At 41.0% G+C, this 12,386-nt stretch overlaps 1 protein-coding gene and 1 long non-coding RNA gene across 5 annotated transcripts in view; one reads left to right on the top strand and one right to left on the bottom strand.

The window, feature by feature from the left end:
• The window catches only part of LOC137656826 (uncharacterized), an 87,836-nt gene extending 76,911 nt beyond the window's left edge, over positions 1–10,925 (top strand). Inside the window, exon 3 of the long non-coding RNA XR_011047022.1 lies at positions 10,465–10,925. This is a non-coding gene — a long non-coding RNA (uncharacterized lncRNA). The remainder of the gene's footprint in view (positions 1–10,464) is intronic.
• Positions 1–12,386, bottom strand: part of LOC137656824 (NFX1-type zinc finger-containing protein 1-like) — an 80,447-nt gene that overhangs the window by 5,465 nt on the left and 62,596 nt on the right. For all 4 annotated transcript variants that reach the window (XM_068391144.1, XM_068391141.1, XM_068391142.1 and 1 more), the window contains exon 13: positions 10,932–11,173. In XM_068391144.1, the coding sequence (XP_068247245.1) occupies positions 10,932–11,173 (242 nt within the window). The remainder of the gene's footprint in view (positions 1–10,931; positions 11,174–12,386) is intronic.

Raw genomic sequence — 12,386 nt, 5'->3', positions numbered from 1 at the left:
TGAGTCGACAGACATATCAAATTCTGCACAATTACTTGCATTCATTAGATACAGTTTTGGTGGAAAACTTCAAGAAGACATGCTTTTTTGCACTGTACTAGAGGGGACCTGTACAGGTAGTGACATTTTCACAAAGCTAGACACCAAAATACAAAAGGAGGGCTTGTCTTGGGACCAGTGTGTTGGTGTGTGCACAGACGGTGCTGGGGCAATGTTGGGTAAGAGGAAAGGACTTAGAGCAAAAGTTTTACAAGTGGCACCTCACATAAATTTTACACATTGTATTATTCACAGGGAAGCTCTTGCTAGCAAAGCACTCAATCCAGAGTTAAGCAGTGTTCTTCAAACTGCGATTAAAATAGTAAATTACATCAAAACACGTCCCATAAATGCCAGGCTGTTCTCCACACTCTGCAATGAGATGGGCTCGGAGCATGAAGCACTGTTGTTCCACACAGAAGTCAGGTGGCTGTCCCGAGGCAAAGTTCTCAGCCGCTTGTACGAACTACGAGATGAGGTGCGCCTGTTCCTGATCAAATCTGAGTCCCAACTTGCTGACTATCTGACTGACCCTGACTGGTTAGCAAGTCTAGCATATTTGTCTTGTATATTCGAAAGACTTAATCTGCTGAATTTATCACTACAAGGCCCAAACACGAACATCTTGATTCTTTCTGACAAAATTGATGCATTTACAAGGAAGCTGGAACGATGGGCTGTGCGAGTTGATGGGGGCAGTGTTGAAATGTTTCCTGAGGTGGAAGAATTTATGGCGGAGAATGAATTAAGCGTCGATAACGTGAAGGTAATGATCACGACTCGCCTACAAGGTCTTGTGGACCACTTCAAGAAATACTTCCCAAAAGAGACAACCCCACAACAATATGACTGGATACGGCAACCATTCACTGCTACAGGGGATCACTTATCATCCGACATGGAGGATGAGCTGCTGGAGCTCTCCAGTGATCGGACTTTACAGGCATCGTTTGGCTCAACCACACTGGATGAGTTCTGGATTTCAATTGCAAGGGAATATCCACGATTATCCATGGCAGCAATGGATGTATTACTTCCTTTTGGATCAACCTATTTATGTGAAAAGACTTTTTCGGCACTGACTTATATAAAAAACAAATACCGATCAAGACTCAGGGTGGAGGATGATCTCCGAGTTGCCATCTCTGGTATCAAACCCAGGATGGAGTTACTGTGCTCAAAAAAGCAGGCCCATGTATCTCACTAATTGATGTTAGTTATTCATGATAAACTTAGGCCTGTGTAAATACTGTTTTCACTGTGGAATAGGGATATAATTAACTAATCACTGCTAGTGGAGCCCCATAGTTGGGCCTAAATATTGATCATTGTCATTAAACTTCCATGAATATTGTACTTTTATTTTAACAGTTACTAAATAAGTAATTATTTCACAAGAAATTCATACAGTTCTTCTAAAGCCAAAAAAAAAAAAGAAAAAAAAAATATTATCTCAGACATAATTTCCAAAATTTTCCAAAATATTGATTTTGAAACCAAAAGGGTATGAAATAGCTTTGAGTCTACTGGATGTTTGTGTGGGTATACTGTCTCATATGAGAATTATAGATCATTAGCTGATTTTAGGTTTCAGCAAATTTGTAATATCAGCACCCAAGTCAAACGCTATAATTATTTTGTTAATCATTTTAAGCCCAGCCTGAATATCTAAATTTTGGTATAAAGATACCAGTAATTTTTTCTTTATTGTGCTAAAGTTTACAAACACTGACATAATTTATGCTATCTGCAGTAGCTTTCTTCAACAAAGGTATAATTCTAATTTCATACTTATTTTTTTCTCTTGAAGCAGTTAGCAAAGTGTGAGTGCCTGTACGGATTTAACATTAATTCTATAAATTTAAATAGACTGTATTGCTTTGCCTATTTTGTCTTTAAAGATTGTGATTTTTTCTACAAGTAATAAATTAGTTAACTCTATAATGCGTATATTTTTTGCATTTATCTTATCATGTTTGTTGTTATTATGTTCTTATGATTCGGGGCATAGGCATGTACTGTGTGTGTGTGTGTGTGTGTGTGTGTGTGTGTGTGTGTGTGTGTGTGTGTGTGTGTGTGTCAGAAGCACTTCGGGGAAAGGCAAGGGTCACATGCCTCTAGCAATATCGTTTGGGGGGTCGCGGGCTGAAAAGTTTGAGAACCACTGATTGACAACACAAAACACATATTAAACAATCTCACCAACCATTCAAGAAGTACAGTCACACCCCCTTCCTTCAACATCTCAGCTTTCACACCATCCATACCAGATGCTTTTCCTACTCTTGTTTCATCTAGTGCTCTCCTCACTTCCTCTATTGTAATCTCTCTCTCTCATTCTCATCTCCCATCACTGGCACCTCAACACCTGCAACAGCAATTATATCTGCCTCCCTATTATCCTCAACATTCAGTAAACTTTCAAAATATTCCGCCCATCTTTTCCTTGCCTCCTCTCCTTTTAACAACCTTCCATTTCCATCTTTCACTGTCTCTTCCATTCTTGAGCCAGCCTTCCTTACTCTCTTCACTTCTTTCCAAAACTACTTCTTATTCTCTTCATATGAATGACCCAATCCCTGACCCCACCTCAGGTCAGCTGCCCTCTTTGCCTCGCGTACCTTGCGCTTTACTTCCACATTTTTCTTTATATTTTTCATACTTCTCTATACTATTACTCTGCAGCCATTCTTCAAAATCCCTCTTTTTCTCTTTCACTTTTACCTTCACTCCACCATGATATAAAACACTATAACAAAGAATCACAAGTAAATTAAATTGTTTTGTTAATGCAGACCATTGATAAATGTTTAAAAATTCTGTATTCTCAAGTTTCAATTGCTTTATTTTTCTGAGCTTAGTTTATTTAATTAGCATAATTACAGCCAAAAAATGGTCTGTATTCAGACATTTGAATTTTTTAACAATTTCTTTATATGTAAACTTATAAGTAATTTCTTGTTTCAGCTATAAAAGTTGACATTTTCATGGGTACCAAGTCTCATGAGGGTTCAATCTCACAACCATGGGCCTGAGGTTCAAGAATTAGGTGCCATGTCTGGTAAGGATGGTACCATACAAACCTGTCATCCTGGGTCATATAGGTAGGTTTGCTGGAAGATGAATACTACATTACCTTCCCTAGCAGGACAATCTCGGGAGGATTTGGTAAGCATTCTTATTTGACTTGCCTGCCTGAATAGTGCCCAGCCTTCATTAACGAGACAAGTTTTATTGGGGACAATGGAGTCTCTAAAGGCTATAGGGGATAGGGGACATATTCTTTGGTAGATCTTGCCCATTTCAAAACCTTTGAGTGGCAATATTTTGTCATAGTATTTACAAGAGATATCAAGTTTCTTAGACTGGATTTTCACTAGTTTGCAATAATTTAAGTTTCTCGTGAACTGGAACTGGATTCAGTACAATACTAAACTACCTGAAGGTCAAGATACAGTAAGAATGAAGAGGTTTTCTCTCCCAATCTTAACAGTATGGACCCCTCCATCCAAGACCATAATGAAAGAAATTTAGGAACCAAATCTCTCCAATCTTGGACCCTTCTCTGATGCTAGTGGAGCTTTATAACTGTTTGTTCCCACAGATACTAACCCCTATCCTGTAATAGGAAATTTTTACCTTTTTTGTATATTAAGAGTACATTTTTAGCTTTGCTGGAAATGTTGAAATTTACATAAAGTGGCTGTAGTTACTGGCTAGCAGTAGCAAATACAGTCAAACCTCTCGATACGAAAGAATCTGCTTAGGAAATTTTCACTCTGCGAAACGAGATGCGAAGAATTTTACAACTGGCATCACAAAAAATGTTTTGGACAACGAAAGGAGGTACGGTGCGAGAGCCTGACCGTGTCCGAGACCGATTTTAAAATTCGTTCAACACCAGTCCATAAACTACCTAGCATTCTCCCGCACTTTCATTGGCTATCCCCCTATTTGAAAGCTAGTTACCACCATGATATCCTGCTCTCCTATTATGTCATATACTGTACTATATCCCATCATGCATCTACACATTGGCGTTCCTATGTCTTTTGGTTTTGGCACCTGTATCTTATGCATTGACTTACTGTTTGTGATTTCGCTTTTGTAACAATTGTACAGTACTGTATTGTGTGATATGTTACATCATTAGCCATGGGTCTCGAGAGATATGAGCGTGCTCGCGAAGGAATATAGCCGAAAACCTCTACGATAGGGACGATCCTGAAACAGAAGGAAGCTATCAAAGCAGCAACATCTTCTATGGGCATAACTGTTTTCTCCAGTAAGAGTAGCTATGTCCACGATGAGATGGAGAGACTGCTGCTTGTCTGGATAAAGAACAAAGAAATGGCTGGAGACACTTATCACTGAAGCGATAATCTGCCAAAAAGTAGGCGCCATTTTTGGTGATCTCGTGCATGCTCAGGCCGAAGCCTGATGCAGAAGGAACATCGAAGCAGGTACCCCCAGAGTTCAAGGCTTCTCGTGGGTGGTTTGAAAAATTTGAGACGCTCATTTGGTGGTGTGTCATGGGGAGGCTGCAAGCTTGGACACGAAAGTGGCCGAAGCCTTTGTTTAAGACATTCAACGAGTTGACTGTCTGGGGAGGCTCCAGTCCCCAGCAAATCTTCAATTGCGACGCGACAAAAATGCCTCGTTCACATCACGGCAGAAGGAGAGAGGCTAACTGGGCATAAGCCTAACAAGGACAGGCTTACCCTTGCACTCTGTGCAAATGCCAGAGGGGATTGCAAGGTGAACACCTTCTGGTATCACTCCGATACTGCTTGAGCCTTCAAGACCCACAAGTCACCAAGGAAAATCTAAACATGTTGTGGAGGGCTAATGGGAAAGCCTGGGTAACAAGACAATTGTTCATTGGTGAATTAATATTTGTTTTGGCCTGATTGTGAAAAAGTATTTTGGAAGAGAAGGGCCTCACTAAATATTTGTTTTGGCCTGATTGTGAAAAAGTATTTTGGAAGAGAAGGGCCTCACTATGAAATGACTGCTGGTGCTGGACAATGCCCTGCTCACCCTCCTGCCCTCAATGAAGATATTGTAGCAGAATATTCCTTCATCAAGGTTCCTATCTTCCACCAAACACCACCCCTCTCCTCCAGCCCATGGCCCAGCAAGTGATTTCAAATTTTAAGAAGCTTTATACGAAATATCTCGTCAAGAGAGGTTTCAAAATCATTGAGAGCACCAACTTCACCCTTCGTCAGTTTTGGAAGGAGCATTTTGATAGTCATTTGCCTCAAATTCATCCATCATTCTTGGCGGGAGGTTTCGAAGTGCACCTTGAACTCTGCTTGGAAGAAGCTGTCTCCGCATAAGATTTTGAGGGCTTCCACGCAGACCAAGAACATTTTGACGATCCTGAACCTGTTGCTGAGATCGTTACACTAGGGAAGTCCATGGGTTTAGAAGTTGATGAGCTTATCGAGGAACACCAAGAGGAACTTACGACAGATGACCCAAAGGAGTTGGAAGCCATGCAAGTGAACGTTGTTCAGGAATAGTACAGCAGGGGGGAGGAGCACCCACTGACAACAGCAAAAATTAAGGAGGGTCTAGATGGCTACTTTAAAATTGTGGCTTGTAGAAAAACGGCCAGAAAAAAATTCTCACAGGTCATGCGCTGGAGTACTGTAATGAAATTTGCCAGAGTCATTTCAGGAAAATTTTAAGAAAGACAAAAACAAGCTTCTTTGGATAATTATTTTAAAAAGAGGCCTACAGTAGAAGCAGACCAAGCACCAAATAAAAAAACAAAAGGCGCAGCCCTACAGTAAATGCAGACCAAGCACCAACTAAAAAACAAAGTGTAAGTGGCAATGATGAAGAAAAACTGGGTCACTCCTCTCAGATAGTGGGGAGGGAAAGTCATCTGCATTAAGAACTTGCACCAGAGAAATTCCTTCTAAAGAGGTTGTGAACTTTCACCCATACTCCTGAGGAAAGGATGGCAGTGTTCGAGAAAACGCTCTTACCAGAATGAGACTGTTTTTCAAGTTGTTTTTCCATTGATCCTGTTCTTAAGAAGAGATGCTGTAGCCGAGGGCTAACCGACCTCTCCAACTGCAGCCGAGGGCTAACTGACCTAGTCCACTCAAGATAGAGCACCTTCGTGCTTTCACAGTAATAGCTCATTAGGATCATCAAATACTTCACCGAGGCTTATTATTTGAAATGATTAAAATCCTGGCATTAGGCAAAGACAGACCCTGGGTTTTTGCTACAACCTCTGCGAAGGAGAGAGAAACCTGACTATCCCCCTTTGAATGGGTGACGTTGAAAGAGACCATGGAGCTCAACTGAGCAGGAAAACCTGAGATTTGCCTCGCTGGTTAACCAAATAAAGTGCGCTCTTCAAAGAACACAAGACTCACCATTTTCCACAAAGCTGGCCTAGCCTCAACTGGCATACAGGTAGGAAAAAAAAATTCTGCTGTCAGTGGAACAGAGGTTTCAAGAGGAGAGGGACTCCTCCAACACCAACCTCAATTGATGGACCATTGAGCTTGCTAGACTGGTGTCGAGGATTTGCAAAATTATCCATGTATCTATTGAACAAGCTCTCGTGAAAAGATGCTGCTGAATAGTCACCACTCTAGTAGTTGAAGTGACCCTACTGTCCATGAAAAATTCTGATAGGAGGTTGCAATAGGTCCAGGAGAGTATCAAAGTCAAAATCAAAATCTCAATCTCTCTCTCTCGAGATGTAGCCATTTTAGAGCTACCAAAGTCATGAGCAGGTTTGGAGGTGCTTGTAACAGGTTTAGGCAGAACAGCAGTAAAGCAAACATGTCAAGGCCATCCCAAGGGTGTTGAAATTCATCCTCAAACGCTGCCTCTGGGTCTGGAACTGGTGAGCAATAAATCAGCAATTTGTTTATCAGGGCCATCGGCAAGGTCTATCATTGTGTAACCCCAGAAACTTGGGATTTCTGTCGCTACTTGAAACGTTTGTGTTTCAGGACCATCAGCATGAGGATTACTATTGGGGAACTCAACAAATCAAGATCTCTGATGCTACTTCAAAAGACAAATGTCTTTATGGCCCAACTATTTGTGTCCTGCTTAGTTTGTCTGCCACTGCATTTCTCTTGCCCGGGATAAAACAGGCCAAAAGCATTACATGTATCGAGTTGGTTTCTGTCCACTTGGCTGTCATTATTGCTAATAGGCATAGCTGCCAACACTGTATCTCCTAGTTTGTTTATGTAGAACACTACTGAGGTGTTATCGCTCATCAACACCACTGAGAAGAGGGCAAAAATATTGCACCTCTACCATGGCTGCTTTTGGCTATTGGATGTTGATACGTTCCTGTTGCTCTGACTAGGTACTTCATTAACCTCCCCTGGATGCATTCGTGAAACCAGTCATTGCAAGGATGCCAGGTGATCAAGGAGCTTCAACTGCTGATTAGATGTGGCGAGATAATTGTTGTAGGCAAGAGATTCTGTCTGGAGATGGAAAGATTTCCTTGCACTGTGTTGATACCCATCTCCAGGTACTGTATTCTAGTCTTTGTAGGGATTAGGACAGACTTTCTTTGATTTATTACATAGATGAGAGAAGAGAACCATGTCTTTGAAGAATAATTCTTCCACTAACACTTAAAATAGCAAACTATCCAGGTAGCAGAGGCGGCGGTTTCCATCAGCGTGTACACAAGAGGAATATGGTTTGAATATCCTTGTGATGACTGAGGCTGCCATAGACATGCCGAAACAAAGCAGCGAAATGCCTTTCCTGCCACGGCTACTCAAAGGTATTTCCTGAAACACAGATGTATTGGAACCTGAAAATAGGCTACTTAACTCCAGAATAACTATGCAGTCCCAGACCACAAGGCTTGCCTGACTGTGGACTTGGTCTACATTCAGGACATCCTGAATGATGTTTGCTTAACAAACTTGTTTAGAGCAGAGAGGTCTTTGAAAAGTCTCCTCCAGATGCTTTCTTTACATAAAGTCATTTGAAGAAGCCTTGGGAAAGTTCTTCTCCAGCATGGTTCGTACATCATCTAAAGGACCAGGTCGTCTGCTGACCCACAACGATTAGATGACCTGGCTTGCGTCAGCACAATATCCATGATCGCCAGCTTTCCAGGGTCAGGAAAGTCCTCAGTATTGGCTACAGAGCTGACTGTACTGGATCAACGATCGATGCATGATGCTGCCTGTATGATTATAGCATGACTTTGGCCTCCATACCAAGAAAGTCACGGTTGAAAAGACGATCCGCTGAACAGCCTGCTGTCAACGTAGTGACTGTGGGGTCCAATGGAAGACAAGCCTTGCATCATATTAATATTTTTTTTCTACCTCTTCTTGAATCTGGTATTCCTGATGCCGGGGAATGGATCCTCTTCCACAGGAGGTTGGAAAGAAATTCCTGCTGCTACACCCTCAGATCCTTTGGCAGAGCAGTCTTCCAGTTCTTTTCTGTGCTCCTGGCCCTTGCTGCAAAAGGTAAGAGAATGTTGGAGGGTCTGCTTTCATCAGGGGCGATGTCTTCCTGAATTGGATAATCTGTCGTCATCTTAGTTGAAGAAGGAAAGAATGTCGCCTTATATCCTGTACCTATCCCTCTTAATTCTAGAGTTGAATTGTGCAATGTCTAGCAAAGTAACTGGGAGGATCAGAAATCCAGATCCCAACCTTGCTTGGAAGTCATGCAATGTTCCTTCCTCCAAAGGCACTGGTTCCTGCAAGTAAGGTTGGAAGTCATGCAATGTCCCTTCCTCCAAAGGCACTGGTTCCTGCAAGTAAGGTTGGAAGTCATGCAATGTCCCTTCCTCCAAAGGCATTGGTTCCTGCAAGTCTCCTTCCTCTAAAGGCACTGGTGCCTGAAAAGACTTGCCTCAGTCTGTCATAAACAGGATTACTATTCCCTTCCCTGAGACCCATCAGGAGAGGGTGGGTTAGACAAAGCTCATAGAAAAACTAATGTCAAACTCCTGGCCTGTTTGACAGGCCTGTGGGGAGAAATAGTCTCCACAGGCAACTAGTAGATGTGCACTACAAGGAAAAGTCATAGACTCTGGAGAAGTGTCTCAAGGTCTTCCCCACTGAGGCCGAGACATGTTTCCATGAGGCAGTATCAGGAGAAGTGCTAGTGTGTGATCAGCATGCTTAAGAGAAGTACTGGAACACGCTTGCACAAGATCATGAAGTGTGATCTGCTTTACGAACAGCAAGCTCAAAAGAAACGCTGGAACGAGTTCATATGCAGCCTAATCTGCTTTGCAAGCAACCTGTTCAGGTGAAGCTCTAAAACTAGAGTGCAATGCTGGAATCTGGGAAGAAGCCCTTCTGGATGGGTGCGAGGCAGCGGCCGTGCATCTGGAAGAGGAGCGCCTGGAAGCCATTTTCTTCAAAGTTTGTCTCAAATCCTTCTCTGAAGAGGAAGGATCATGCCGAGCCAGCCAAGTATGCACCCAAGAGCTACAGAGCTCGATAGGAGGAAACCTCCAAGCAGGCACTTCGATCTTTTAGATGAAGCTCCTATTCCTACAAAGAAACCTGGCCCACAGCAATGAATTTTTTTCTTATATCAAGGGAACCCTAAATACTCGAGGAGGGAGTAGGCCATCGGAAATTAATGAAGCTCACCACTCTTGTTCAATTGGCTCATTTTCTTCTATCAAGGGAACCCTAAATATTCAAGGAGGGAGTAGGCCATCTGACATTAATGAAGCTCACCACTCTTGTTCAATTGGCCCTTAGCCCCAAGAGGAAGCCTATTGGGAAGAGTCAGACAGAAGAGCTGCAGGGGTGGGACAAGATACCTTAGCCTTTGACTTGAATATTGAAAGTACAGCAGGTTTTCAGCGTTGTGCCTGGGAATGTGGGCATAGAAGTAGGCATGCTGGAAAGAGAGAGAGAAATAATTCACTACAAAATCTGCCATAAAAATTCCTGTCAGCGAGACTGTGTGCACTGAATAATGGCTAAAATCTAACTGTTGTCAGTCAGCCAGCAGGGTCTACTGCCTCCACTACCTGTCAGTTGTGAATGTGTTCCAGCTTCAATGTTATTGAATATCCTAGATTAAGAATAAGGTTTTGTATTTGTGTTAGAACTACTATTTCAAAGGGCTTGGATTTTCATTGCTGGATATAATTAATGTAAATTTTAAATTTGTTATAATATATTGCATTGTACAGTTATGCATATTATAGAAAATCTTCCCTTACCAACTGGACATCATTTTCAGATTTTCTGTGGGTCAATTATTGGGAGGAAGCCCATAATAGTAATTAAAAAAAAAAAAAAATTCAATGATCCTCTTTCATTATCTTAAAAATTTGTATAACTGTGACAGTGCTGTTTGCAACCATAACTGTGTCCATATTTTTTTGCTTCCTTTACCTGCCCTTATCTCTAACCTTTTATGCCTTAATAGAACAGCAGCGCATTTTACCCCTGAGCTGAATGACCACTCGGTCCAAAATACCCATAAATCACAGGCACGGATACAGTACAGTACGTGAATCACCATCCATAAATAACAGCATAATGAAAATGTTGAACAGAAGGTCCTCAACTTACAAAGTTATAGGCTCCAAACTGTTTGTAAGTAGCATTGTTAAATTTTAACCTAGGGTAAGCCTAACGAATGCCATGCCTATGAATACCAGCTACAAAAGTCAACAAACTCAAGTTTCATTCTTAATAGATATCATGCCATTACAAAACTTGTGTTGCTTACTGTATATAATGTCTTTAAGTATTTTTTTTTATCTTGGCTATTTTCAGTTGGTTCTTTGTTTGTAACAACAAATGCTTGTAGTTTGGGGGACCTTCTATATAGAAAAGGGACTTCATTCTCTTATCAAAATTAAATTTTTAATAATTACTAAATTAACATACCTGCTAAGAGTTTCTTGACAACAGCTGCTTGCTGTTTTGGATCCTTCTTGAAATACTGACGTTTCACTTCATTAACATTCTTGTAAGTCTCTAAAATATATCCAAAGTTGCGACGATTATTATATATAGGCTTCTTGCAACGAGGGCAGCTCTTCATTCCAATTTCACTGTCACTTTGTGACATCCAGCTCTGTAACCCAGTGGCTTCAATGACATGTCCACAATCCTCTAACAAAACAAATCTGAAAAGGGAAATAGAGAAGTTTAGTTACGCTAAAATATCAATAAATACGGTAGTATTCAAATTCATCTTGAAATTACAAACATTCATCAAATGGAATATTGGGAAATACTAGATAAAATAACTGACCTGTAGATTGTCAGTAATTGAGAATAGTACAGATTTTTTACATCATACTTTTCAGAGCTCTTCATGAAAAAAGTGGGGCATTTGCTTAAGTAAAAATCACGTTTGCTTAAATTTCAGGGTATCTGAATATGTTCGAGGAAGTGCATTACCACACTAAATTTATCCTATCTGGGCAGGGCATTTATAAACTGGAAAGTTTCAACACTATATTTCTTATCTCTACTATGCTGTTCACTCAAAGAACTCTTATTTAACTGCACTACCTTCTTTTAACCACAAGCTGCTAATGTAGAAGTACAAAGAGTCACTTACTGTAATATATGTTTTCCAAAATTAGAAATAAAAAATTATATTCTAACATGGATGCCTTTAATTACAGCCTATATTTGTGATGATACAGTATTGAATTATATTTCATCATTGGAAAATTACAATGTATTCTCACATGGAGTAAGTGGGGTATACAGTACACTTCATTAATTTGTATTTTTCCATACTATCAAACTTGAATCCTTTAAATATATATAAGCAATAGAATTTCTGACCCGGCAGAGTAAACAAAAACACACTGCGGGAGGCTAGTGCAGTATAGGAGGGATGGGGATTACCCCTTTCTTCCCCATGGCCAAGCTAGCCATTCAGATCCCAGAGAATATAAGATTTTGCGTTTGCAAGGTGGCGAGGAGGGAAATATACCTTTAAAAAACTTTTTGATATGTTCTGACATGACTCACAGATAGGAGAAAGGAACCTTACCAAGATAACCATGAGAAACCTTTATGAATAGTAATCTCTCTCTCTTTGAGGTTCTGTCTCGTACTTCTTGGCAAGACTCAAGTAATCCAGCCTCGGAAAGGGTGTGAGCGTGCTTTGTGCTCTCGACTGGTAATTATTCCCTGCCTGAACTGGTCGCACCCTAATCATGCTTACGTGAATGGGAAGTCACTGCTTTAGTACAGGAGAAGCATTCCTCTTTCACCCTCCGGAGGTGGGCCGCAGCCAAAGACTTCTTCCGAAGGAGAGGTCGAAATGGCACTGGGAGGGGAAGCATCCATTTCTTTCCTTTTTTCAGTCGTCCTCATATT

Source organism: Palaemon carinicauda, chromosome 17 (assembly GCF_036898095.1).
Source record: "Palaemon carinicauda isolate YSFRI2023 chromosome 17, ASM3689809v2, whole genome shotgun sequence".
Classification (NCBI taxonomy): Eukaryota; Metazoa; Arthropoda; class Malacostraca; order Decapoda; family Palaemonidae; genus Palaemon; species Palaemon carinicauda.
This window is presented reverse-complemented; position numbering and strand designations above follow the sequence as displayed.